The 27582-nt window shown below is 55.9% G+C and overlaps 2 protein-coding genes across 14 annotated transcripts in view; both read left to right on the top strand.

The window, feature by feature from the left end:
* Positions 1-16901, top strand: part of Rgs12 (regulator of G protein signaling 12) — a 92184-nt gene extending 75283 nt beyond the window's left edge. For 6 of the 11 annotated variants that reach the window (XM_042285845.2, XM_076545722.1, XM_006985574.4 and 3 more), the window contains 8 exons: positions 1533-1727; positions 2022-2095; positions 2579-2705; positions 4086-4182; positions 5644-5723; positions 6110-6263; positions 7754-8335; positions 16396-16901. In XM_042285845.2, the coding sequence (XP_042141779.1) occupies positions 1533-1727; positions 2022-2095; positions 2579-2705; positions 4086-4182; positions 5644-5723; positions 6110-6263; positions 7754-8335; positions 16396-16622 (1536 nt within the window). In that variant the 3' untranslated portion in view covers positions 16623-16901. Of the gene's footprint in view, positions 1-1532; positions 1728-2021; positions 2096-2578; positions 2706-4085; positions 4183-5643; positions 5724-6109; positions 6264-7753; positions 9386-16395 lie in introns of those variants that run through there. The other 5 variants (XM_076545725.1, XM_076545727.1, XM_076545726.1 and 2 more) reach the window with 3 other exon arrangements.
* Positions 16902-18698: 1797 nt separating this feature from the next.
* Positions 18699-25512, top strand: Hgfac (HGF activator). Of its 3 annotated transcripts, none has more exons than XM_006985575.4 (14): positions 18699-18865; positions 19428-19599; positions 19701-19797; positions 19979-20058; positions 20673-20795; positions 20940-21071; positions 21172-21282; positions 21372-21546; positions 21788-21873; positions 22309-22564; positions 23576-23715; positions 23979-24119; positions 24207-24355; positions 25257-25512. In XM_006985575.4, exons 1-14 carry the CDS (start codon positions 18752-18754, stop codon positions 25437-25439), a joined length of 1959 nt encoding a protein of 652 aa, XP_006985637.1. In that variant the 5' UTR covers positions 18699-18751; the 3' UTR covers positions 25440-25512. The 3 variants fall into 3 exon arrangements, with proteins under 3 accessions (XP_006985637.1, XP_042141786.1, XP_015859511.1); XM_042285852.2 differs by lacking the exon at positions 25257-25512 and adding an exon at positions 25135-25242 and having other exon boundaries at positions 18702-18865; positions 21788-21891; XM_016004025.3 differs by having other exon boundaries at positions 18704-18865; positions 21788-21891.
* The last annotated feature ends 2070 nt before the right edge of the window (positions 25513-27582 follow it).

Here is a 27582-nt window from a genome sequence, read left to right as displayed (position 1 = left end):
CTTCCAAGGGTCACAGGCTAAACCTACCAGCTGGTAGATGAAGTCTGGCTCATAAAAACCCAGCATTTGTTTCATAGACACGGTACCAGGGTTGGACACTGGCCTGGGTCCCCTAGGCCTCAGGGGCCCTAGCCCAGGATTCCTAGGGCATCCTGAGAAGCTGTTTAGTACGTGGGGATGGTTGCTGGGTAAGGACTAAAATTAGCCTTGAGTTTATTTCTTAAATTCCTTTGTTGTGATGTGGTTAATATTTCTTGAACTCCCACTGAGAGCACCAGCATGCTTTGAAGCATGGTTTTGTCTTCGGCTTGAGCTCAGACCTCCTGTTGACTCTAGCATTCCAGTGTTTGGGTCGGCCTGTGGGGTCCTAGGAGCTGGCCTCCTACCACTTAAGAGCTAGGCCTGGCTCTGCAGGTCTCTCCAGGGCACCCTGCTTGCCCTGCTCTTTGCTCATGTGCTGTGAGGGGAGCTGGGTAGGGTTCAGGACCTGCTACTCCCTCAACTCTTGTCTGATAAGAATCTCGGGAAACCCTGCTGATCGTCAGCATCATGATATTTGTAACTATCCGTCAAGATGGCGATGGTTGGTGGTAGAAGGTTATTTCTTCTTCTATTACTCCAGATACCCTGTCAAGGCCACTGTGAGTCAGTTACCTGTTACCACCAATACCAATACCCCCAGCTTAATGTTGGGAAACATGAAGTGCCTGTGCCTAAGTGTCAGCTGGGTGATGGTCCTGTGCTTGGGGGGCCTCATCTATGCCTCCAGTCCCCTGGCCTCGCAGCTCAGCAGATGACTATGTATGTGGCTGTGGGCCAGAGCAGTGGGGCCAGCCGGACCATGTTTTTGTCGCCATCCAGTGGCCAGCCCAGTTTCCTCCCCATGGAGGAGGTTAGGCTGGGAACGGGCTCTGCCCATTCTGCCAGGTCCTTCCTGGGCAGGTTCCAAGGCCAGGGATGAAACAGCCACTTCATGGGAGGAGCCACATAGATTTAGGAGAAGGAGTCTGGGCCATTTCTGCAGCCGGTCCTCACCCTCCCAGGCAATTTTCTGAAATAACAGACTTTTCGGGCATTGGGAAGCTGTAGCGACAATGTGATAGCTATGAAAGCAGGTTTCACAGCAGGCCTGCAGGGGGTTAGGACAGCCTGCAGACCTGCAGGGGATTAGGACAGCCTGCAGACCTGTTGGCAGCTCATTATCACAGCCTCAGTTCCCAAGGTGAGGTGGGTCCATGTACAGCAGGACGAGGGCAGTCTCCTCTGGCAGGACAGCAGCCATGCTTCGGTTGCAGGCCATATAGTTCCCATAGTTGAGAGAGATCATTGCCCACCCTGGCCTTGGCCTCCAAACCCTACCACACCACCAGCTTTGGGCTCAGAGAGTGCCCTGTGGTGGATTCGGAGTTTGTGTGTGTGGAACTGCATGGGGGACAGGCAGGTCATTAGGCACTTTAGACCAGGCAGGCCGACTCTTCCTCAGGAGTTACTCCCTTCCCTCCTGATACTGACACTTGTCCTCCACCCTCCAGCCAGAGGCCTGCAGGACCTCAGCACTAGAGAAAGATAAGGCTGCCAAACACTGCTGTGTCCACCTGCCAGATGGGACGTCCTGTGTGGTTGCTGTCAAGTCCGGGTTTTCCATCAAAGAGATCCTGTCTGGATTGTGTGAGCGGCACGGCATCAATGGGGCTGCTGTGGACCTCTTCCTGGTGGGCGGAGACAAGGTACTGTGCCAGGCAGGAGTGAACCGGCGGGCGGTGTCCTGGCCCTGCCTGCTCCCTTCCTTCTGGCCCGGTTAGTGCCTGCTCCTGCCACCGCCGCCGCCACTACCCCCTGTCTGTGGAGCCGTGCAGCCGGAAGTGGAGGCTCCAGGGGGTCGGTGGGTGCAGGGCAGCACAACCTGCTGTCTGGAGGGTGTCAGGCTAATTTTGAAACTGCTCTTTTGTTCTTGCAGCTGTGTGCTGTTGCATGTCAAGCCCACATGCTCCCACGTTAACTCTGGTGTCTTTGTTCCTCAGCCTCTGGTGCTGCATCAGGACAGCAGCATCCTGGCCACCAGGGACCTGCGCTTGGAAAAGCGCACTTTGTTTCGGTAAGAGAACAGCGTACAGGTTTCTGGAGACTTCCCAGAACCTTCACACTTTGAGCCTCAGGACTTCTGTTCCATGCTAATCTCTGTTTTTTACCCACGAGTGTGTACTTGTCCCACAACAGGCCATAAAAGAATGCCAGTGCCCCACCAGACCCTTGGCAAGGGGGCAGGCACCACACACAGGCTGCTTGGCCCTAAAATCACAGTGGGGAAAGAGGGAGAGTGGGTGCCTGGTGGCAGCCTGACTGCTCAGTCCTCCATCATGAGGGGTGAGGACCGCATCCCTCAGCCCTGTGTTAAATCTAGGAGGGGCCTCATGGACTTGCTTCCACATGCAGGGAGTGCTCCTTACAAGGTGGGACTGAGTTCCCGAGGTCCCCAAGCTGTGAAATCCTGTTCTGTTGAGGGGACCCTTGAGATGTGCTGAGATGTGCTGAAGCCAGAACCGGACGGTTCGTGAGAATGTTTCTTGCCTCCTTCCAGGCTGGATCTCGTTCCGATTAACCGGTCAGTGGGACTCAAGGCCAAGCCCACCAAGCCTGTCACAGAAGTGTTGCGGCCAGTGGTGGCCAAGTATGGCCTGGACCTGGGTAGCCTCCTGGTGAGGCTGGTGAGTGTCATTTGGAGTCGGAGCACTGCCACCAGGGTTGTGCCCCACCTCGTCCTATATTATCTGCCGTCACTGTCCTCCCTACGTTAAAGGACAGTCCCTGTACTGCCCATCTCCTCTGTTGTCATTTGTTTACTCATTGTTTATTATGGAAAGGACTGATAGTTGCTTCAGGTGAACCCAACTAAAGCAATAAACGCCTGAAACATCGCCACCATTTTCAGGTGTGACAAGCCCCTGATGGTACAGCCAATTCCCCCTTGGTGTGCAGTTTGCCAGAGCACAGGTCCCTGTCCCCTGCGCATGTGCACACTGGGCTGCTCCCTCTCCGTTGTGAGAGGGGGTTCGTTATGGGGATGAGTTGAGGAAGAAGACAGCAAGCCCTTCCTGGCCCTTCCCAGCCTCCATGGGTGTTCATGGACCAGCAGCTAGGCTGGCTCTGGCCTTGAGGTAGTGCTGACTCACAGCGGGTATAGCATCCGCCAAGCCTTCCCCATCCACTTTATCCAAGCTCTGATTTCCAGGGTTTTTTGTTCTGTTTTGATATTTTTGTGACAGGGTTTCATGTAGCCCAGGCTAGCCTTGAACTCCTTATCTTCTGCCTATATCTCCCAAGTACTGGGATTACAGGCATGCGTCACTGTATGGGGCTGAGATTTCAAGCATTCTTCAATTTTTAATTTTCCCTGAAATTGTCCTCAGAATTGTCTAAGAGCCTTGAAGTAAACAAGAGGAACCTACTTAATTATTCACAGGCTCAAGCTTCAGGTAACTTGATACCATTTCCCTACTGTGGGCTCACTCCAGCTTGGAGCTCAGAAATCTGCCTGCAGAGACCAGCATGGCATCCAGGGTGCCTCCCCTCCCCCATTTCTAAAGCTGTGGTAGTCTCACAGGCAGAGCAACACTGACTAACCGAGGGGAAGAGCCTCCTGAGCCCAGTCAAGAGCACCTAGAGCTGCTAAGATTGCTCCCTGTACCTTACCTTCCGGGTCCCCCTCAGAGCAGTTTGGGGATCAGTGCGGGGCTTTAGGTTGGCCATGATGGAGATGATGAGCAGTGTTGAGTCAGAATCAGATGAAGTTACTGAGTGTTGACACATGCTGTCAACCTTTTTTCTAGGGCTGAGGAGTCCCCAGTTTGCCTCTGGGTTATTCTGGGTTGTCCCTTTGAGTGACCCTTGAAAGACCTGCTCTACGAGCTTCTCAGGGTTCCATATTCCCACAGGTCAGCCAGGCTGGGTGACCTGACCCCAGGGCCAGCTGGATTGAGGCTCCATTAAGCCTGGGTCAGTCTTACTGTCAGTGGCTGGGTTACAAGCAACTATTCCAGAAAGTTCCAATCTGGGTAAATGGTTCACTGCATCGTCTCTGCCTCTAGAGTGGGGAGAAGGAGCCCCTGGACCTTGGTGCCCCTATATCAAGTCTGGATGGACAGCGGGTCATCCTGGAGGAGAGGGATCCTTGCCGAGGGAAAGGTAAGAGTGCACCCTCAGCTGCCAGCTCCCCGCCCTGCCGCTCAGTGGTCCAGTAGTTGTCTCATAACCACACCGTGGACAGACTGATCTGTCCATGTGACCCCTCACATGGCAGTTTACCTCTCATGTCCTCACCCAGCCTCCTACAGGGGAAGGGACAGCGGGACTGGGGAAGGAGGACCTGATTCCTTGAGCATGTCTTCTCAGCTGTAGAAAGAGTGACAGACAGGGGCTGCTTATGTGACAGAAAGTACTAGAAGGTGCTCTTTCCTTTAGAGGCTTCTGTTGCTACAAAGCAGGGACCCAAGGCCTAAACAGCCCTGTTCTAGGTCTCCTATCTTTAATGCAGTGTCCTGTTCTGAGATCAGATGAAACAGGCAGTGAGGGCAGTGGTGGGCACGAGTCCTGTCCAGTGGGCACTGGCACTGTACTCAGCGTTGGCCTGCTGCATTCGTTGTTCCTCATATGTGGGGTCGAGTGGACCACACAACTCTTTCCCACCCAGTACCTCAACAGCCACAGTCCTGACCTGGTCAGTCAGTCCTCACGTGGGCCCTCATACTTCCAAAGCCTCAGGGGCCTATACTATTAGGGCTCTAGCACAGGAAACCCATGGGAGAGGCACTTCGTCTTATGGCCCATAGGACTGTCCGGGAGGGGAGAGAATTTTCTAGAAGCTGCCAAGGAGAGGTGATCTAGATGGAGGTCCCTTGTGTGGAGCTACTCTAGGTAACTTTAGGCTTTCCCCAGGGCTTGTGCCCAAATGACTCCTGAGGGCTTTGTGTAAGCGGATCCTCCAGGGCCTGAGAAGGAGCATAGGTCTCTGTCATATGGCAGCTTAGAAGATACGGGTTCTGTGGCCTGGGCTACAGCACTCTAGTCCCTATCTGTTTCTGCCTCCTTACAAAATTTCCCCTTCCTTGGTCATCCTCCACTCTAGAAAATGCTGCATCCTGGCCCTGGTGGTGGGTGAACTCTGGGCAGCTTCCATGGGGCAGGCAACTTGGTCTTCCTGGTGGGTTCTTAGCAGCCTCCTCCAAGGCTGGCAAGTCGGGTCTGTGTGCAAGTGAGTTCTCAGGGGAGCTGCAGGCTTACAGGGGCTGTGGACTAGGATTCTGGTTAGCCAGACAGCAGTCCTCAGACTCAGTGCAACCAAAGCCAGATACACCCTGACAGGGGAAAAGGCAGGGCTTAGTGTCAGATTCTAAAGGACCATGTGTAATACATGGTATATGCATGAGTTTTTCCATCTCAGTGTCCCAGGAAATGTATAGACCTTCCTTCATGCCCTGCTGCCTTCCCCCAGCTTTCTCAGGTGGGCAGAGGGAAGCTTCGGCTGGCCTGTGTGTGCATGTTAGGTAAGGGATGGAGAGGCCTTTGCTCTCACAGAACACGGCAAATTGTGTTTATTGTTCAGAGGGCACTGTGAGCTCTGGTCATAAGCTTGTCTCATGTGTTTAGTGTCCACAGACAAACAGAAAGGTGCTCCTGTCAAACAAAGCTCAGCTGTGAACGCCAGCCCCAGAAACCACTCGGCTATGGTAATTCCCCTCACGCCTGCCCACACTGTCCCTGCCCCTCTCCCGTGGCCTCCACCTCTTGGGGCTATGGGTGCCTGATGTCGCCCCTTTGGCTGACCGAGGCTCTGCTCAGGTTGGGCACCTCCCCCTGTGGGTGTTTCTCCTCATGTCCCTTTGGGGTTCAGTCTCCACCTTGCTAGGAGCTGCCAGCCTTTGGTTTTCTTTTGTCCTGGGCGGGTAGGCGGGCCATCAATGCTGTTGTATTGTCCATTATTGGGGTTCCTTTGCCAAGGTGTCTAGACTCGCCGTCGACACCTGGGCCCCCAGGGCCTTTCCTGTACCGTTGAGTGCTATGTTACCGTGTGTGTGCTGACATGCAGTAGAACTTGACTTTCCTTCTGATGCAGGCAGAGGAGAGAACACTAGGCAAGTCTAACTCTATTAAAATAAGAGGAGAAAATGGAAAGAGTGCTAGGGATCCCCGGCTTTCAAAGAGAGAAGAATCTATTGCAAAGATTGGGAAAAAAAAATATCAGAAAATTAATTTGGACGAAGCAGAGGGTATGTGTACTTTTTAAAACTTGCGTGTTTTCCAGTAAATGCCCAGTATGGTCCTTAAACCTGCTCTGCCCTGTCTGTGGCCTGGTCCTCCTTGCAGAGGCTACTGGTGTAACTTCACTAAAGCCCCCGTTGTGAGGGAAAGCCAGAGGCCCTGCCAGAGACCAGCAGCTCCCCTCCCCCACCACCCAAACCCTGACATGAGCTGGGGCCCAGCTTGGGTGGGGGCAGGAGCCAGGTGTGAGGGAGGAGGGCAAAGTCCTAGGCCTGAGGGCTATGGGTTTGCTGAGTTAGGTTGACCATGGAGGCTGGAGAAAGGCTTGTTCTGCCCTGACCCAGGATTTCTGTAGGGTGCCCTGGGACTTGGGGGCCATTGGGTGGGATGTGTCCCTTACTCTGGAACCTTTTCAGAATAGAGCCATTGAATGTCTCCCTTGGGCATTCTGACCACTAAGCAAATGTAAAACATACTCTTTGAGTATGTGCATTTCTGAGAACCACCAACAGTGAAGATGTACTCCTTATGGATTAGGATTCCATTAGGATTCCAGAGACATTTTAGATCGCTGTGGTGTGAATGGTGAACTTGAGTCACACTAAACATGGCCTCATGGCAAGAAATGCTCTGGAGCCGGGCGGTGGTGGCGCACGCCTTTAATCCCAGCACTTGGGAGGCAGAGCCAGGCAGATCTTTGTGAGTTCGAGGCCAGCCTGGTCTACAAAGTGAGATCCAGGACAGGCAAAAAGCTACACAGAGAAATCCTTTTTTTTGAAAAAGAAAAAAAAAAAAAGAAAAAAAAAAAGAAGGAAGGAAGGAAGGAAGGAAGGAAGGAAGGAAGGAAGGAAGGAAGGAAGGAAGGAAGGAAGGAAGGAAGAAAATGCTCTGGAAGTCAGTGAGGAAGCCAGGCAGGTGCCCAGCCCAGAGTGCCCATTCTGGCCCAAGGGCTGGGAGCTTCAGATGGGCCAGCCCCAGAGCACCACTACCGTGCAGAGGCAATGAATTTGGGAGGCAGGTGGATCTCAGGGCTCTCCGTTCTACCCGGCTAAGGCTTTCTCTCAGCCTTCCACAGGCTAGCCATCCATTCCTGACTTGGTCTGCAGTGCAGCTGGGCCCTGGCTCTGTCATGCCCTACTCCGGCCATTGCTTATACCTCAAATTCATCTGTGCCCAGGTCTAAAGGGCCCCACGTATGAGTACTAGCCACATGCCAGAGTTCCAGCAGCGTCCTAGTGAGTGCTTGCCAGCTTGTCACCTGCTGAGTAGAGGGGGTGTTTTCAGGCCCACGCCTGACAGTGTAATTTCCCGGGGGGCTGGAAGCCAGACATTGGCCTCGACTCTGTGAGAAAAGTAGTGTAGCTGACCTCATCCCCCTGTTTGCTGCCAGGGGCAGCGCAAGGGAGCAGAAGGCCCTGGTAAGAGTGAGTGGTCAGCTGAGGCGTGCATGCGTCTGTGAGTCTCTCAAGTATGGTCACTGTGGGTTTTCTTCCCATAGAGTTTTTTGAGCTCATTTCCAAAGCTCAGAGCAACAGAGCCGATGACCAGCGTGGGCTGCTGAGAAAGGAAGACCTGGTGCTGCCTGAGTTTCTTCGCTTACCTTCTGGTTCCTCAGAACTCGCCCTGTCCAGCCCAGCCCCAGTCAAGGGCTTTAGCAAGAGAGCTGTTTCAGGCCATGGCCAGGAGGGAGCGGCTCAGACTGAGGAGAGCTACAGTGACAGCCCAGCAACCAGCCCTGCCTCCGCCCAGAGCCCCAGCTCCGCCTACAGCCCCGGCTCCGCCCACAGCCCCGGATCCGCCCACAGCCCCAGCTCAGCCTACTGCCCCCCTGGGCCTCCTGGGACCGCCCAATCTGGAGAGAAGCCTACAAAGCCCTCCTACGCCCCCACTGTGCAGGAGGGTCCTACACAGGCCTGCAGGAGGCTATCGCCAGAAGTGGAGGCTGGGGGCATCCAGACTGTGGAGGATGAGCAGGTGGCTGACCTGACCCTGATGGGGGAGGGGGACATCAGCAGCCCCAACAGCACGCTGCTACCGCCACCCCCCATACCCCAAGACACACCAGGACCTACAAGACCAGGTACCTCCAGGTTCTGACTCTCCAACCTTGATCTGTCCTGCTTACTGCCCACAGCCTGCTCCATTCCATGTTTAATAAAGGGACCACTGAGGCAGGCAGCCCCTCCTTTACTTCTGTGTATTGAAACGTGCCGAGGGATGGCCTCCTTCTCTTGTATTTATGGGGCCTCTTTTGCCTTGTCTGAAAGGAAAGCAGGCGGCAGCCAAGGTTCAGTCTCCCTGGGAGGGTCACTGAGGCCCAGGCAGACACACCATATTGAGCTGTTCCTGCGGAGGTGCCATAGGAATGGTAACCCGTGTCCAGTGACACCTTGTGCAGCCTCAGGTCTAGTGTGGATCTTACCTTTAAAACCTCCTTGCTGCCATTTTAGGGTTTTAGCCTCAAGATGGAAAAACATAGTATTTGTCTTGAGCCAATCAGCAAGGGCCCCATGCAGACAGGGACCAGGGTTCTCAATGTCAGCCCCTCTGTGGCCAGCCAGGACTTACTGACTGCCCTCCACTGCTGCTCTGCTGCTCCCTGGCTGGCCTCCAGTGTGTCCAAGCATTTCCAGTGTGTGCGGAGGGGAACAGCGTGACCCAGGGGTAGGGACGCTACTCTAGGCCCACCCCAAACACTCCAGATTCCACACAGTGGAGACGGGGCTCCAGCAGCCACTGTGCTCGGTTTCCCACAATGGCAGTGCTGAGCCTTTCAGTGCATGTTTCCTGTTGTTCCTGTCTAATGCCTGGCTGTGATCTGCGGCAGGCAGTGTGGGTGCCCGTCCAGGCTTTTCTTCCTGGGCCGGGTCTTTTCTGGTCTCCGTGCATGTTCCACACACACTCACACATCTGGGCACTTGGGAGGGCACACACGGTGGACTGGACTCCACGGCCCCACCCAGTGGGCTACACCCAACGAGGAGGCACGAGGTGCCATGAAGTGACGCTGCGTGCATGCTTGGGCACCTCTGTCATGCCACACCCTCCTTTCTGTTCCTTTGTAGCTCCCTGTTTACAGTTCTACCTGTGTTCTGACTGTTCTTCCAAGAGTAATAAACTCTAGACCTCATCACTGGACTGGCTGAACACTCCTTTCTTCCTCACGTGAGAGTGGGTTTTCTCTTCAGGATTAAAGTAGATGATTCTTTCTACATCTTAACCGTTTCGGGGAAACTAAGTAGATGTACCTTAAACAAGCTTTTTAAAAATGATTTCTTTTTCAATTTGTGTATATATGAGTGTTTGGCCTGCATGTTTGTGTGTTTACTACATGAGTGTCTGGTACCCCCAGAGGCCATAAGAGGGCGTCAGATCCCCTGGAGCTGGAGTTACAGATGGCTGGGAGCTGCCATGTGGGTGCTGGGAACCAACCCAGGTCCTCTGCAGAGCAGCCACTTAGCCAGCAGACCATCTTTCCAGCCCCAATACACTGGCTTTCAAGAGAGACCATTCACTTTGCAAAGCCCTCTCACATGCCTGCTACACACAGCTCTGTGGCAGGAACATCAAGAGAGCAGCTTTAAAAGTGGCAATAGAAGTGTCCCCTGCCCAGAAGGCGGGATCCTCCCCACCTCGGGCCTGTGGTCTCCACAGCTGCCTCCTGCTGTCACCTGGGCACCTCCACCACAGAAGAGGTGAGTAGAGCAGAGATCCTGGGGTGGTTCCTTAAACCCTATTCCCCTCTCTGGGGTGGCTGTGGAGCCTGTTTCTGCTCACACTGGCTCATAGCTCAGATGTCGGTGTCATACCTGGAGTATGAGTAGGCTGTGTAGTTTACCCACAGGGCACATGGACAGTGGCACCCAGTATGGTACCCGGCCAGGTGACCTTCGCTGGCATGCCTTGAATGTGCTAATAGGGGAAGAGCAGGGGCAGTACTAGAGTTGTAGCAAGTCAGTCTCTGGTGGCCAAGGAGATAGGGAAGCAGGGCCCTTGGGCTTTTCCTGGAAAAGTTGACAGTAGGAGAAGAATTAGGGGGCTTTGGCTGTGTGACATTGGTTGTGGCTCCCACCAGCCAGTCCCCAGTATCATTGGAAGGCCATAGGTGTTGATAACTTCCCATCTCCTGGAGGCAGTGGGCCCAACATGGAGGAGGCTGTTCCACTGTTTAGCTTGCTTTCCCAATACCCCTGTTTGTGTCTCTGCACCAAGTGTCACAGGGCCTCTCTATGTGGGAGAGAGCCTTGCTGGATGAGACTGTTGACGTGCTGCAGAAGGCTGCCTTTAAGAGCACCCTCAGGTGCATACTTTAGGGTCCTTTCTGGCTCTCTGAGCAGGGGTGGGTGGGCCAACTGACTGCCACTTACAGTTTTCAGGGTTTGAAGGCCCCATATCCACCCAGCTACTCAACTAATTCTGTGAGAGAGTTTTTAGGGATATGTTGGCTACCTTGGCCCTACAATCCAGTGAGAAAAGCATTGAAATGTGGCCACTAACACTCTAGACACTTTGATAGGTGTGTGCGTATGTGCTCATGTGCATGTGTGTACATGTGTAACTAGAGTTTTCCTGCCTTGCCCACAGTCAGGACAAATCTCTGTCACCTGCCAGTCCCACAGCCGCTCAGACCCAACCAAGTAAACACAGAGACTTACATTGCTTACAAACTGTATGGCCGTGGCAGGCTTCTTGCTAACTGTTCTTATAGCTTAAATTAATCCATTTCCATAAATCTATACCTTGCCACGCGGCTCGTGGCTTACCGGCATCTTCACATGCTGCTGGTCATGGCAGCAGCTGGCAGTGACTCCTGCCTCCCTGTTCTTATTTTTCTCCTCTCTGTTAGTTCCACCTATACTTCCTGCCTAGCCACTGGCCAATCAGTGTTTTATTTATTGACTAATCAGAGTAATTTGACATACAGACCATCCCACAGCATACATGTAAGTGCCTCTATACAATATTTCATGTATATTTGTGTCTTGATAAAGGAGACTCCAAAATACCCGAGTTCCTTCATGATAGGGAGAAGCAGATGAGTGTCCCCAGCCTGGGAGAGCTTCCTTCTCGGCCCTCTTGGAGGGCTGCTCTGGTTTTGCTTTAGGAGGCATTGCAAAGGGAACGGGACCTGGATACGGCCTCCCAAGCAGGAAGTTCCTGCAGGCAAGTCTGGAAATTGTCCCTCACAGTTATGTGAGTTGTTCTGACAGTCATTCCTGCCCATCCTTCTAGTATTGTCTATTTGCTGGCCTGCCAACATGCTGGGGACTTGAAGAGGTCCTCCGGATGGGGTGGCAGTGTGGGTCGGCAGCCTCGGTCCTGTCCTGTCCATCTCTGAGTCCTGGGAGGGTGTGGAGTTCTGCCGTGAGGACACTTTGTTTCGAGGAAGAAAGAAGCATTGCAGAAGGGAGCTTGTGGTGATGGGGTCTGAGGTGAGAACCACAGAGCAGTCTCCTGCTGTGATGACCGTGGCAAGAGCCCCACACCCATCTCAGCACCCTCGGAGTGCACAGAGCCAGCAGTAGTGTGGAGCCCAGGGGTGCTCGGGTTCTCTTCCCAGAGACTGGACCCTTCAGCTGCCTCTCTTCACCGTGGCTGAACTGTGGCGCCACTAACCTACCTGCTGTCCTGAGGTCCCTGCCTCTACCCTGCCTCATCCTCACCCTCTGGCCACTTGGAGGCCAGACTCAGGTCTTGGCTAAGGACAGATCAGGGGACCCCTCCCAACCCATAGTGGGTGGCCCTGTTCCTGGGGATACCTGGTTAGGCTGAGCTCCCTGCCCAACCTCAACTCCAGACCCACGGGAGGCTCCCAAGAAATACCAGCTCCAAAGGCCTTCCAAAGGCCTGAGCCATGATCCCTTATGGAAGGGGCCTTCACAGAGCCATCCAGGGGCTTGTCGTGTCGTAGTGGCTGTCTGGGGCCGCCAGCTCAGTTCCCACTACAGCTCTTCACCCTCCTACCTACCCGTCCAGAGATGGCTCAGGCTTGGGACAAAGTCTTTGTGACAGTTCCTCACCCTGGGGGTAAAGATACCGTGACTGCTGCTCTGTGGCCAGATCCTGTCTGTGCCAGGCTTATCTGCCCACCCCAGCCTGGGTGCTTCCCCAGCCCTGCATGGTGTCACACTTCCTGAGCTTGGAGTGAGGGTGCACAGCCTTGCCTGACTCACGCTCCATCCAGACTGTCTGGAGGAGGCATTTCCTCCTTGGCAAGTGCCATCCAGTTCTTTTCCCAGGGTCCCCAGAGCACCCTCGGTCCTCAAGGAAATTGTACGCTGGAAGCCCAGCCCTCATGAGGTGCAGACACATCTCAGAACTCCTCACCCCTGGGGCTGACACTCAAGTTTGCCAAGTTACCAAGGAAGCCATCTTCCAGGGGCCACCCCATAGCACATCTGCTACCAGACCTTGTCCAGTGTCTAGTATCAAGTGGATCTAGATTCCTGTTGATGCCCCCAAGACCCTGGACCTGTTGTACTCCCCCACACTTGAGGCCTGAGTTACAATGGCCTCACCCTCACCTTCTGCCCCCCATCCGGATCTGCCCCACTCCCACCCCCTCTAGTACAGGCCCTCCCTAATCCTGCTGACTTCTTGGATGCCCCTACCCTAGGAGGCTCCTGAGAAATACCAGCTCCAAAGGCACCTCTCTAGGTGCCATCCTCTAGACTCCCCCATTCCCTGTCCACCAGTGTACCTTGTACCACTGTTCACCCCAGCTACAGGCGAGCATGTGCCCAAGGCCCAGGAAGTGTTTGTAGAATAAGGAACTTAATCTAGCCCAGCTTGTCAGCCCTGATCCTGAGCTAGGGTCTTTGTGAAGGCAGGCGATGAACAGGGGTCATGAGGCAGAAGCAACATTAAGTGATTCTCTCTATGAGGAGCCAGGAGTTGGCAGGCCCCTGTGGGAACCTTTGATGCCTCCTCCAGGTGTTCTGTATCTGTGGTTCACCTGGGCCTGGTTGTTTCTAGGAGCATCTGGGGGTCCTGGCAGGAGGCAGCAGGACCAGATGGTGCACACAGTCCTGAGAGCAGTGGGCCATAGCTCAGGGCAGCATCCTTGCCCTGTGGAAAGAGGGACAGACACCTAGGGCTGGACCCTGAGAGAGGGCTTGCTTTGGGGGCAGCTTAAGGGGTGAACCCTCAACCTTCCTTAGCTGTGGGGCATGGCTTTAGGAATAGGCATGCCCAGCCCAGAGCAGGCAGCAGCAGCTGGGGCAGAGAATGTCCACGGGTAAATGAAGAGGCCTGAGGGTGACAGATGCCACCAGTGCTGACTGATAGGCAAAGAAAGCTTCAGGCTCCCAGAGATGAGCCTAGGAGCCCCTGGGGCTCAGTGGGGCTAAGTGGACCGGATAGGACAAGTTAACCAGGGGCCAGTGTGCCAGGAGGAGAGTCCAGTGGGTAGCCCAAGGGGCAGGAAATGAGGTGTTGATGTGGCCTTGGTCTGGGTGCTCGAGTACTCACCGAGAGCCCGAGGGAACTGGCACCAGGGGGTGTGGTGTGGGCTTTGCTGCCCCAGACTGGCCCTGCCCAATGGTTCCTGGAAACCAGGGGGTCCCAGGCGTTGCACCCAGCCCAGGGAGCTCTGTGGGGCCTCAGGTAGGCTGGTCCTGACATATGGTTGTGGTCTGACTCACTAGCTGGGACTTGGCACATTTTCAGAACAGGACTGGGCAGGCAGGAAGTGTAAGGGTGCCTCTCCTTTTGAGGTGCACTTCCTTGATCCCAAGAAGATCTGTCATGTTTCCTTCTGGGTACACAGGGTTGCTGGAGGTTGGCGCCTCTTCCTGAGTGTCCACGCAGTGCTGAAGGGACTACACAGGCCTCCTGTACCTGTGTGGGGTCACTGGTTCTTTCTGGACCCCGTGACACTCTACATAAATGCCCCAGTCGTGTCCACTGGTTGATGGCTGATTCCTGCCTCTTTACACACAACCATCTTGCTGCCATGCCATTGGGAGCCATGGAGATCTCATGATAAGCGGGATAGGTAGGGGCCAGACGATCCCAGCAGGCCCTGGTAGAGCATTTGCTGAGTGACCATAGAGCAGACTGGGAGAGAGTTCCAGTCTTACACTGTGCTGGGCGCCGTTATTGATACCAGCTGAGGCCAGTGAGCCTCTTCATGTGTCCCCTGGACTTGTCAAAGGATGAGCTGGGGAGCCTCAGCAGAGAGAGACACTGTACCTTTGTGTACAAGCCTGAACTTGCCACACAAGGCCTCATGGAAGCCACTTCTGGAAGCTTGGGCCACAGGTAAGGTGAGGTATAAAGAGTCAGGGGGCCTCGGAGTCCACAGACAAGCGGGGGGCCATCACAGACCCCCTTAGCCCTATGTCTGTAGGGGACTTGGGCTGTGGAGGGAGCAAAATCGTCACCTTTAGTGGCAAGCCCTCTGTTATAGTTGGGTAAGCAGTCTGGGGTGGTTGGTAGATACAATCCCATGTTCTGGGTTCTTGTGGCTTGGAATGGAACTGTCACCCCAGTCTGTCCACTGTGGGCTTTGCAGGGATGGCCCCACTCTACCTGTGGACTCCCAGAAGTGGAGGGAAGTGGGGATCCATCTCTGCAGAACATGTTTCACATTGCACTGATCTCAGTCCAGAGGGAAGGTGGGGTACTCAGGGGCTCCCTCAGAGCCTTAACCCTGGTGGTACTGCCTCTAGCGAGGATCTCAGGAGAATGCAATGCAGGGGGCTGAGACCTGTCCCAAATGGAGCCACCCCCAAATCCCTGCAGACTATTACTGGGCTGTGGGGATACCCCCACCCAACGTAGGTGGGTAGGTCTCTTGCAAGGCCCATGCACAGCCCCCAGATATGTCAAGGCCGTCCTGGAGTGAGGATTTCTAAACCCATCTTGAGATCTAGAAACTTCCAAGGCAGTTTTGGGCAGCTGGGACAATGGGGTAGACATTCAGACCAAAGAGGGGAATGGTCGGGAGAGCACAGAAGGGCCTCAGCAAGGGAGGGACAGTGACAATTGAGGCAACAGGTCGGTGACAGGGACGTGGCTACAGGAGTTGGTTACATGGGAGTCAAAGGGCACTACAGACCCAGAGGAGTTTGTGGGGGAAGATGACCCTAACATTAGGAAGAGGAAGGATGGGGGCTAGGGGAGCTGGGCTGGGAGGCCTGTTAGGGGAGGATCCTAGGGTCTCCATGGCTTGAAGGATGCAGACAGTACCCAGGAAAAACTGAGGGTGGATATTGGCTCCAGGTGAAGGTGAGCAATCAGGACAAGGTGACTGGGGACCTAAGCAGGTGACCTGGCTCTTTGCTTCTGAGCTTCTGTTGGGGCAAGGAAGAGCCTGTGAGGAGTCTCAGCAGGAGCTCAGAGACAGCGCCCCTCCCTGCTCTCTGGGAGAACTGCTGGACCCCAGGGTGCATCTACCTCTTTGGGTTGTCCTAAGCCCTCCTGGCCACTCCGGCCTCACACTGGATGAACCCACCGCCCTGCTTACAGCCCTGGCCTGGAATCAGTTCATTGTCCCCACTAGAAGCCTGTCAGGAAGGAGGCTAGCTGTCATTCTGGAAGATGAGGAGAGCGAGCCAAACAGGCCTGGGGAAGGATGCCCACCAGAGGGAACAGCATGCATCCGTAGTGTTTCAGGAGCGTGGGCAAAGGACGCTGCAAAGACCAACATCTAGAGAGATGCCCCCTGGTGGGTGACACCCTCCGAGCAGGCTGACAGATGACGCCAGGGTACAGGTATACAGGTGTAGGAAAGTCCTGTGACAGGAAGGACTAGGGTCAAGGACTGCCCAGGGCTCCCCAGTCCCCAGAGCCCTGGGTCCCTTATTCATTATGTCAGAACTGCCTGTGATTCATGACCCTCCCAGCTGAGACTGTGTGGTACTGCCTGCCATCAGAGCCAATCACTGTAAGATGGCCAATTAGGAGAATCATCTCTGGAGTCTCCTGGTAGGCATGGTGACTGGCCTGGAGGTGTTGCCAGCTGAGTGCCCTCTGACCTTCCCAGCCCTCCTGCCCAGGTCCATGCCTTATGGCTAGAGATCATCTTGTCTGGAGTGGATCTGGGGTATTTTGGTGTTTGTGCAGGGAGGATGGGGTGGGTTTTGGAAGCCCAGGGCTGAGCCAAGCAGGTGACAGCTTCTCTTCTCCCCGTGACAGGGGGCAGGGCCCGAGGCAGCGGAAGCCTCCCAGTCAACAGGATCATCGATGTGGACCTCGTTGCGGGTGTGTCTCCTGGGTGGGGAGGCAGCGTCCTGGGGGTGCGGCTGGGCCCCAGGAGGGTGAAAGCTGATGGACCTTTTCTATCAAATAATCCTGGCCTGAGCCCCATCCCAGGTGAGCCCACCAGGCCCAAGGCCAGCACCCACCATGCTACCTTTGTTTGAAGCTATTCTGATCTCGTGAGTCCTACTGCTCCAGCCTGTACTGTCTTCCATGTTCCTATGGACGTTTGAGGGGAAGGCCATGTCTCTGAGACAGCAGGGGCCTATTTTTCAATAATGGGTCCTCAGGGGCCTGAGAGGAGCACCCTCTGCCACATTCCTCAGGAACCAAAGCAGGAATTGAAGGGACAACCTCGTCTCCAGGGGCTGGATTTAGACACCTCCACAGCAGCCTGCCTTGGCATTCAGACTTTGCCCAATAAAACGTTTCTGAAGACGTGCCATGTATTGCGATGTGCTAAGTGCTGGTATCACATGCTACCCCCCACCCCCAGGAGCCCTCACTCCTGGACATGGCCCCAGGAAGGAAGAATCCCAGGGAGGAAATGGTGCCTGGCCATGAGGTCAAGAGTGGCTACAAGGAGAAGGTTGCAGGGTTGGGGATTTAGCTCAGTGGTAGAACACTTGCCTAGCAAGCACAAGGTCCTGGGTTCGGTCCTCAGCTGTGGAAAAAGAAGAAGAAGGTTGCTTGGCATCTGGGAGCTGAAGGTCAGAATCCCGCCCCCAGATGTGTGGGCTCCAGGACCGCCCCTGGGACAACAAGGACAGCTGTACCCCCAATATTGTCCATTCACATTGCCCCTTGCTGATGAGCTGGGGTTCTTGGACACCTGTGCTCTTCTGTCTCATCTGAGGTTGGTTGATGAGGCCAGGGCTTGGTTGAGAGCTACAGTTTCCACTGCACACTGGAGCCCTCTTGTCACTGGCCATGTCCCCCAACCCTAGTCTCACTCAGGTGACCTGGGAGAATCTCCAGAGAGGGACATCTGAGCTGAAACCTGACTGGAGACAAGAGCCAAGTATGTCAAAGTCTGAGACAGGAGCGACGAGAAGTCCTGATATGGCCAGAGACATCAGTGGGGAGGTGGTGGAGAAGGGTCATAGGGTGCTGTTGGGCTGAGGCCGAAAGACACACTGCCATAGTCCCAGGATGCCTCAGTAGAGGCTCCAGCAATGATCTGAGAGGCTTCTCCCGAAACCTTCCTTGGAATTGGAGTTGGGCTGCCTGGAAGGTTTCTCAGAGAGCATACATACTAGGTACCCCGTCATGCACATCCCAGCAGTACCATGTCCCCAGTGGCCACCATGTCCCAGCACTCATCATTTCACCCTAGTACCCACTGGGCCCCAGTACCACTATTTCCCCAGCACCACCATGTCTCAACACCTCTGTGACCAGAACCACCATGTCCTCAGTACCCACCATATGGCACCATGCTTCTAGCACCTACTTTAACACGCTTGGGTGCTGCTTGGTGTCTGCACTGGAGAGGCAATCCCAAGACAGCCCCACCACAGCTAAAGCCATGGGTGGAGATTTCCACTTCAGCTTGCCCAGGGCCCCCAGTGCCTGGCTAGGGCCACAGAGCTATAGGCTCAGGGATGCTCGGTATAGCCTTCCCAACTTGAGTGATGCAGACTACCCCACAGGGCTGGGAAAGTTTACCCAGCGTGCCCAGGCTGTCTAGTAAGGATGTGTATCTTGGGGTCCTGGGTACCCCAGGTTTAAGATAAGTAGACAAACAGAGCAGTGGAGGGAGTTACTATTCTGAGGCCATTGGGGGAAACTCTTTTTAGCTGCTATGTGGCCCTGGGCAGAGAAGGCACACTCTACCCTGAATTGACATCTGCAGATTGGGGACAGTACCATCTCCACCCAAGTTCGTGGTAGGATGGGAAGAATTGGAGCCTCTAGGGCCTTGCATGCAGGAAGTCCTGAAAGGGTTCACAAACAGGAGTGGCCGGCACTGTGACCAGGCAACCGTGCCGGGGAGGCCTGACCCTGACCTGCCCCAAGTCACCCTGGAAGACTTCATGGAGGAGGCTGAGACTTGAAGATGGTGTTGGGGCCAGGAGCAGTGCAAGCCTTCACGAGGGCACGACAGCTGCCCCAGCAGGGCAGGCAGAGCTGGGGCAGCAGGGTGGAGCCGTGGCCTTGTCAGGACGATCCTGATAGGGTGCACGTGGGAGGCAGGGTTAATCATTGTCTTGCAGCCTTGACCCCACCTGCCCTGGCCACCTGCCCTGGCTACTCTGCTCCTGCTGCCCTTTCCGCCAGCTCGGGAGGAGCCATGGGGCGGTGGGCCTGGGTTCCTAGCCTCTGTCCCTTACCCAGGCCATGTCCCTTCCTGCTGCTCCTGCTGCTGCTGGTGGTGCCTCGGGGGGCCCAGCCCCAGGCTGGCAGGGTGAGCAATGATCCTCTCCCTCACAATGTGGCCAACTCGGGGTTCCTGGGAAGAGGCCAGAGAGAGGAGATGGCCCCAGAGTAGGGGTGAGGAGTGGGTCGGGGCCTAGTGTGGTGGTCTGGTAGGTGAGATTGTCCTTGGCACGGAGAGGTGGAGAGCTGGGCTAGGCTGACCTGGGGGGCTTGGGGACCTGAACTTTTGGGGACCCCCTTGTTACCTCCTGTGTAGCCCAGGCCCTGTGAGTGTGGGGTCCCTGGAGCGTCTTTTGCATCTCAGTGTTTGAGATGGGGTGTAGGAGACCTGAGTTCTTCCAGCTGTTCCCGTCTACCCCAGAACTGATTCTAGGGTTGAATCTCAAGACCAGGGTGACTTGGGGGCCTGGGACTCTAGGCTAGCTTGTCGAACCACTCAAACTTGGAAAGAAAGGCCAGAGGAGGTCTTGGAGACATCCGTTGTCCCATGGACCTGTCCCAGGGAGCTCAGACTCTATATCTGACTGGTAGAGTCCGAGTGTGAAGGGCTGTCCGATGCTGACAACCGCTGTGGCCCTTTGGGTTCCTAGAACCACACAGAGTCCCCAGGACCTAATGTCACAGCTACCCCTGTGACTCCCACGATCCCTGTGACCTCTGGGAGTGTCAATACCTCAATAGCAAGTGCTCCAGAGACAGAGACTGAGGGATCCCAAGGTGGGAGGCTCCTCCCTCCCTCCAGCAGCCCCCCCGGGGGCCAAGGTAGGTCAGACACTGCAACTGAGCAGCTGCCAAAGAGGGGTGGGGCAGGGGGTGGGTACCCAGGGGGAGCCCCTGTCCCCTGCCACTTCCACCCTCCACAGTGCTCACTGAGTCCGGGCAGCCATGCAGGTTTCCTTTCCGCTACGGGGGCCGAATGCTGTACTCCTGTACCTCGGAGGGGAGTGCCTACCGGAAGTGGTGAGTGCCAGGGTGGGGAGGGGCTGAGGACCCCATCCAAGTCCCCACTGTGGACCTTCATGAGCCCTGCAGCTAGTAGGTCTCACTGCCAAGCAGGTGGATCTGGTGAACAGGGTGCCTAGGCAGGGATGGGCGGGGCTCTGGGCAGGGGCTCCATGTCATCCTCAGTCCGACCCTTCAGGTGTGCTACTACACACAACTACGACCGGGACCGAGCCTGGGGCTACTGTGCAGAGGCCACCCTGCCTGTGGAAGGCCCAGGTTGGTGTGTGGAGGGGCCAGCCTGAGCCCCCAGGAAGAGCTTTGACAGGGTGCTTGGGCTGCGGGTAGAAGGTTCGAACAGCAGGGTGAAGACAACGGTGACCTGTGGCCGTGTTCTGCACAGAGTGGGGCTGGTCTGTGAGTGTGAGTCGTCTGAGCCCGGAGGTCTCTAGAGCCAGCAGCCCCAGAGGGCAGCAGAGGGTGCCTCACCCAGACAGGACGTGGCCTCTCTGTACCCTGGATGGCTTTGGTGGCCATTGATGGTACCAGGGCGCCCTCTTGTGGTGAGGTTTATCCCTTGGACAGGCCCTGGGATAGCGCCAGGAGTCCAAAAGAACAAACCATGAAATCTGTGGGTGTGCTGTCCCAGGATACATGGAGGGGACCCTGTTGCCAGGCAGAACGTGCATAGATGTGTAGGGTGTGGAATGCGGGACCATGAGGCACCCTCTCAGACGCTGGATCGGAGGCATTGGGAGGTGGGAACTTGCTCACCCAGCAACCCGGAGAGGGCAGTGTGAGAGTTCACCAGAGGCCCTTGGCAGGCAAGGGGTATGGAGGGACCCCAAAGACCGCTGCCACCACCCACAATGTCTCCTCCTGCGTGTACCCAGCTGTCCTTGATCCTTGTGCCTCTGGGCCCTGCCTCAATGGGGGCACATGTTCCAGTACCCATGACCATGTGTCCTATCACTGCGCTTGCCCTCCGGCCTTCACGGGCAAGGACTGTGGCACAGGTGAGGCGACCTCGGGGGCCCAGGAGTGGAACCATTCTGGGGGGCTGGGAGAGCAGCTGCTGGGTCCAGGCTGGGGTGGGTGGTGCCTGCCTGGGGGAGGAGGGGACCCGCATGGGTGCTGTGGGAGCACTGTGTGGTTTGCAGAGAAATGCTTTGATGAAACGCGCTACGAGTATTTTGAAGTGGGCGACCGCTGGGCCCGCGTGAGCAAGGGACAGGTGGAACAGTGCAGCTGTACCGAGGGCCAGACCCGGTGTGAAGGCACCCACCACACAGGTATGCCACGGTACCCGGGAGGGGCACAGGGAAAGGCCTGAGCTCTGCTCCCCTCTGTGAGTTTCCGAAGGCCAGGTTCAGTTTCCGAGCTCTCCCCTAGCTTGCCTGAGCAGTCCATGTCTGAACGGAGGCACCTGCCACCTGATTGTGGGCACCGGGACCAGCGTCTGCGCCTGCCCACTGGGCTATGCTGGGCGGTTCTGCAACATTGGTGAGCCGCTTTCTCTCTAGTCTTGGGGGGTTAATGGTGTCAGGGGGCCTTGCTGTGGCTTGGCCTCACTGCACCCACTGTGCCCGCAGTTCCTGCCCAGCTCTGCATGCTGGGAAATGGTACAGAGTACCGCGGCGTGGCCAGCACCACTGCCTCAGGCCTGAGCTGCCTGGCCTGGAACTCCGACCTGCTCTACCAGGAGCTGGATGTGGACTCAGTGGGTGCGGCTGCCCTGCTCGGCCTGGGCCCTCATGCTTACTGTCGGTCAGCATCTCATGGCCACTGTGACTCCTTCTGCGTGGGCAAAGGGTTGGACGGAGTGGCTCCCCAGTCTCAGCGGGGGTCAACACTGCCAAGATGGCCAGTAACCTCTGCCTCTTGGGACGGGGAGGGGGGCAAGTGTGCCCACCAGGGTCTGCAGAGCAAGCTCTGGCATTGCTGTGGGTGCTCCCCCCACCCCCGTTGGACGTTAAGGTGGTAGTGTGACTCCCTTGTCTGCCCCCAGGAACCCAGACAAGGACGAGAGGCCTTGGTGCTATGTGGTGAAGGACAATGCATTGTCGTGGGAGTATTGCCGACTGGCAGCCTGCGGTGCGGGCACCCTGAGAGGTTGGGGGCAGAGTAGGGGTGGTGTTCCCTGAGGCCCCTCAGACAGGCGGTCAGTAGAGGAGACGCGGTGGCACCCTGTAGTTAGACCCTGGGGTGGTCAGCTCTCAGAGGCCTGTGCTCCAATGCTCTCACACTGGGAACAGCTGGCCATCTTGGGTGTGTAGTGGGGTCCCAGACTGTAGGAGAGGCAGAGACAGAGCTCACCCTTCATCAGGTGATCTGGTCTTGCGAAAGCCGCTAGCCTGCATTATATTCTCCCCTTCTGTGGAGCAGGGGACAGCGCCTCCCAGGGTGACTGCTCAGAGCAGGGCTAGGCCTGAGGAATTGGGCTATGGGTCCAGGTAGGACTGCCCCCCCCCACTCTTCCCTGTCTCCAGGGAAACCCATGGGGTATGAACTGATGACCTCCACTCCCAGAATCCCTGGTCAGAGTCCAGTCCCAACCCCAAGAGGACCTGGTGGCCCTGGCTGAGTCGGCCCCAGCTGCCCGTCCGACCTGTGGCAAGAGGCACAAGAAGAGGACATTCTTGAGACCCCGCATCATCGGTGGTTCGTCATCGTTGCCTGGCTCACACCCCTGGCTGGCCGCCATCTACATTGGGAACAGCTTCTGTGCTGGGAGCCTCGTCCACACCTGCTGGGTAGTGTCTGCCGCCCACTGCTTCTCCAACAGGTGAGCACAGTGACCCACCCTCCAGGGCAACCAGAGCTGGCCCTCTGTCCCTTCCCACATGCTTACCCTTCCATTCCGCCTTCATCCACCCCTCCTCGGGGGCCACCCACATGCCATGTCCCTACCCTCTATCTACCCCATGGGCTCCTACCCAGCCTCAGCACGCTTCTGTCCCCCGCTCTGTTGACCAATTCTTCTGTTCCCCTAACACACCTTTGGTCCCACTGTGGCTCGATGCTTGTGCTGGGCACTGATGTGGTCATGGGGCATGAGGGCGGGGCATCTCCTGCAGCTGCCTTGGAAACCTGTGAGGAGGAGTGGTGATGTAGTCCTGGTGTCTGCATAGACCCTGCCTCTCCAAGAGCGCAGCGGCGGGGTGGGGATCGATAAGGTGCCAGAGTTGGGGAGTATCCCATACACCGCCCTGTGCCTATGCCTAGGTGTTGAGGCTAGTTAGGACAGGTAATAGAACCCTCACCGCACAGCCAGGGAAACTGAGGGCCAGTCCACTGAATGGGCTCCCAGAGCGAGGGCCCAAGGTCCACTCATGTCCCCACTCGGCGAGGCTGCAGCCCCGAGACACCAAGGCTGACCGGCCTGAATAGAAAAGTGCCGGTAATTCCCCCTAGCTCCGAGTCCTGGGGTTAAAGCAGTTACATCTGGGGACCCTACAGGCCAGGAGGCCAGGCTGGGGCCAGGCCTCTAGGCAGATCAAATCTCCACCCATGTGGCCTATACTCAGAGCAGATCTCACCTGAGGACCCCACTGGCTTATGAATGAAGTTGTCCTTGAAGACAGGGCTGCTGAGCCCGAGCCAGTGTGGCCCGCCACCCTGGGTGGTCTCGACTCTGCTGTCACATTGGGTTTAAAACATTTGGGCAGACCTTTCCCTGGGCTGTGACTGTCCTGCTTGGCCATGACCAACAAGTATGGGTCCAAGGCTGGGGAGGCCTGATAGTGCCGAGGAGAGGGTTGGGGGCCCAACCCTCTCCTGCCGGCTTCCTGTGCAGTCCCCCCAGGGACAGCATCACAGTGGTGCTGGGTCAGCACTTCTTCAACCGCACGACGGATGTGACGCAGACATTTGGCATCGAGAAGTATGTGCCCTACTCCCTGTACTCGGTGTTCAACCCCAGCGACCATGACCTTGGTGAGCTCGGGGCCTCAGCAGGGTGGGGGTGTGGATTGTGTACCCCAAACCAGAGTCCAGACAGGGTAGGAGCCAGGCACACACGAGGGGAACACAGTCAGGGGTCAGAGGTGCTGGAGGAATCTTGGTGTCCTTCTTTGGTCTCTTAGGCCACCAGCCACCTCCCCCCACCCCCTTGCCCATTTCATGGGATTGCCTGCCATGTATTTCTATCGGGTATGGCTTCGCTGTCCAGGCTGACCTCTGGCCCCTCTCCTGTCCAGTCTTGATTCGGCTGAAGAAGAAGGGGGACCGCTGTGCTGTCCGCTCCCAGTTTGTTCAGCCCATCTGCCTGCCTGAGGCTGGCAGCTCCTTCCCTACGGGACACAAGTGTCAGATTGCAGGCTGGGGTCACATGGATGAGAGTGAGTGGGGGGGCGGTCCCCGGTGCCACCCTGGTGGGGGCCAAGGCACTGTGAGCCTGCCTGCCCTGAGAGTGTGGTACTCCACAGATGTGAGCGAATATTCCAGCTCCCTGCGCGAGGCACTGGTGCCCCTTGTTGCCGACCACAAGTGTAGCAGCCCTGAGGTGTATGGTGCCGACATCAGCCCCAACATGCTCTGTGCTGGCTACTTTGATTGCAAGTCTGATGCCTGCCAGGTAGGCTGCTGCCCGGCCCCCACCAGGACCACACAGATGGGGTCTTCCTGGGATTTCCTGGCCCCTGGGGAGCTTGAGGGTTAGCAGGGAGTCTGAGGGTGCCACTGGGGACCACCTGGCACTTCTGAAGGACATCCTTGCAGGAGGAGGAGGACCGTCTAAACAGATGGGAAACTAAGTCAAAGGCAGGCCCAGCATCACACGGAGCCCAGATAAAGCCCTGCTGTCCAGGCCTCAAAGGCGACAGTTCTCTTGTGTACTCAACAATCAATCAGTCAATCAATCAATAGCTAATGTTCGTCAAGGGCTTCATAGATCAGGCCATGGTCATGGTTACATGTCAACCTGCTTTAACATGAAAGGGCTTTATGCCTTTAAATAAGTGAGGAAACTGAGTCTCAGAGAAGTCAAATCCCTCTTCTGAGGTACCACAGGTGTGAAGTGGCAGAGTGGGTGGAGCTTGATTCCGGGGTAACCAGGGAGGGCTTCCTGGGGGAGGGGGCTGTTGCACTTGTTCCATGAGATGTAGAGAAGTGTGCCAGGCCATGGGGAGGCATTTCTGGCAGTGGTACTGGCATGCTGGGACCAAGAGTGTCTGTCCATGTGTTCCTCATAGAGTAGAATTAGAGGTGTGGGTTGTGGCGGTGAGAATACTTTTCCAATAGTTTGAGAATGAGATGCCTTCCTGACTGACTGAGGTCAGGAAGAGAGGCCACACTTCTCAGAAATGCCAGCCGCCTGTCTGCAGGCAGTCAGCCTTGAAAATCCTCTGTCTTCAGGGAGCATGAGACTCTTGCTGGCCTCTTACTTCAGGACATTTGCAGAGTTGGAAGCCCAGGTGCTCCTGAGTCAGGCTCCTGGCTGCTGGTGCATGGGTGGCTGAGCCGCGTCTCTGTTCCAGGGGGACTCAGGTGGGCCCTTGGTCTGTGAGAAGAATGGTGTGGCTTACCTGTATGGCATCATCAGCTGGGGTGATGGCTGTGGGCGACTCAATAAGCCGGGAGTCTACACCCGTGTGTCCAATTATGTGGACTGGATCAATGATCGAATTCGACCACCCAGGCGACCAGCAGCTGCCTCCTGAGACCCCCGGCGGGGGGCGGGGGGACTGCCCACAATTCCCTATCTACTACCAACAATAAAAATGTTTCCAAGGACCTAGCAATGGCACTGCCTCAGCTGGGCAGTGTCTAGCTCCCAAGCCATGACTTGGGTCTTCACTGTAGATGGTGTGGCTTCAGGGGTGGGGCCTGAAGCCAGCATAGCTCCTGAGTGTGGTTAGGAGCCTTCCACCTCACAAAGATGGCCCCAGGGGCCCAGCAAAGTCAGACTCCTTTAGGCCCTATACCAGGCCAGGGTCCAGGCACCCTAAACATCCTAAGGCAGGACGTGGAAGCCAAGTCCAGTTCCCCAGGCCATGAACAAGGATGTGCACCTAGCTTCAAGATGGCAGCCTGCCAACAGTTTCCCATCGGCTGTGAAAGCTCTAGAGGAGACCTGAGGAGCAGGGCCCCCGTCTGGATTATAGTAATTGGCTACTGCTGCTACTAAACACATAGGAGCCAGGATTGCCTCTGTCCAGGCAGGACATGGAGCTAGCTTATTCTGGAAAGGATAAGATGGGGCCAGAGACAGTGGACAGTATGGTGGGGGAGCAAGGGACAGACTTCCTGAGCCTGTAGGCTGTGGGAGGAGCTGGGTATGTCTCAAGGGTCTTCAGAGTCTCTGGCATGAAAATTCATTACCAGCTGGGGTAGGTAAGGGAAACAGGTTAGGATGAGCCAGAGGTCAGCTGTCCCTATGAGTGCCCAAAGCAAGCACACTCAGACTGGGACACAGAGACCAAGCACATGGTTCTTGACCCTGTGGCCTGAGTTGGGGCAGCAGATGGCATCTTGTTCGGTGTCTCAGCTGGGACCAGGTTTTCCCATGCCTGACCTCCCTGGGTGACCTAGGCTCATCTTGCTCTCCCTCTGCAGCCTTGTACACTGTGGTCTGCTCTTCCTGTGGCAGCAGGGTCTCTCCATGCTCTGCCTAGAGTCTGTTCAGTTCTGGGCGATGCTTCTGCCTCAACCCACCCAGAAGTCCTCAAGTGCCTAGCCTGTGGGCTCACTACCCACCCAGGAACCTTTCTACTGCTACCTGAGGTACCAGGAGGTTCTCTGTGGATGGCACCCCACTCTCATGACATCCTGTGAGACTCTCGAGGGGACTGATCCAGCAGAACCCTCTCCCAATGCATTTGTCCTGGTCAGAAGGACCCAGGCTCCGCCAGACCCTCAACTCTGCGTCCTGGATAGTTTAGAACTGCATCCAGAGGTCAGGATGGTGTAGACAAGATGAGTGTGCTCTACCCAGGCAACAGAAGCCCGGGCCAGCTGCTGGCTGACATTGGTCTACCGGTCCAGTGACCTTTAAGTCAACTAAGAGCTAGTGGAGCTAGTGGGCTGATTTAGATTTCCCTGGGTGACAATTAGGATGGACCCTAGCCCAGTGTGACTGGAGTCGGCACAGGAAGAGAAGGTTAAGACACAGGTCTTCACAGATGGATGAGTGTATTTGGATCTGGGGAGAAAATGAGCCAGTAAACCAAGGAGAATGGCCCCAGCTGTGTGGACCTGCACCCTTCCATAGCTGTCCAGGGCTGCCGAGCCATTCCTGGTCCCCTCATCTTGACCACATCTTGGATTGGTCCTACCAGGGGACCAGTCAACTGGGATGTGGCAGACACATCCTGTTCTGCTGTTTTACTGTTTTGATCTATTTATGTCTCTGTGTGGAATCTACTCATCATTTTTCTTATGTCCTTTAAATGACTGCTTTATAAACTCACACAATAAGTTCTAGAGCATTCCCTTTTTCTTCAAAATTCTTTGAGATTCTAGACACGATTGGGATGATCTGCTCTCCGGAAACTGGTAGGATGCATCTGTAATTGTACTTGGCCTGGAATTTTCTTTAGGGTGGTGTCTCCTGACTCGTGGTTTTAAACAGTTCTAGGATTCACTGGGGATCTTCTTTCTTCTGAAGTCTGCATCCTCCAAAATTTAGATTTTTAACTTAACTGTATCGTTTTCTGGTAGCTGGGACAGTACGCCTAGAAGAAGCAGGTTAAGAAAAGGAGGGAGCCAGGTGGTGGTGGTGCACGCCCTTAATCCCAGCACTCGGGAGGCAGATCCGGGCTAATCTCTGTGAGTTCAAGGCCAGCCTGGTCTACAACGTGAGTT

The sequence above is a fragment of the Peromyscus maniculatus genome, chromosome 10, assembly GCF_049852395.1.
Source record: "Peromyscus maniculatus bairdii isolate BWxNUB_F1_BW_parent chromosome 10, HU_Pman_BW_mat_3.1, whole genome shotgun sequence".
Taxonomy (NCBI): Eukaryota; Metazoa; Chordata; class Mammalia; order Rodentia; family Cricetidae; genus Peromyscus; species Peromyscus maniculatus.
This window is presented reverse-complemented; position numbering and strand designations above follow the sequence as displayed.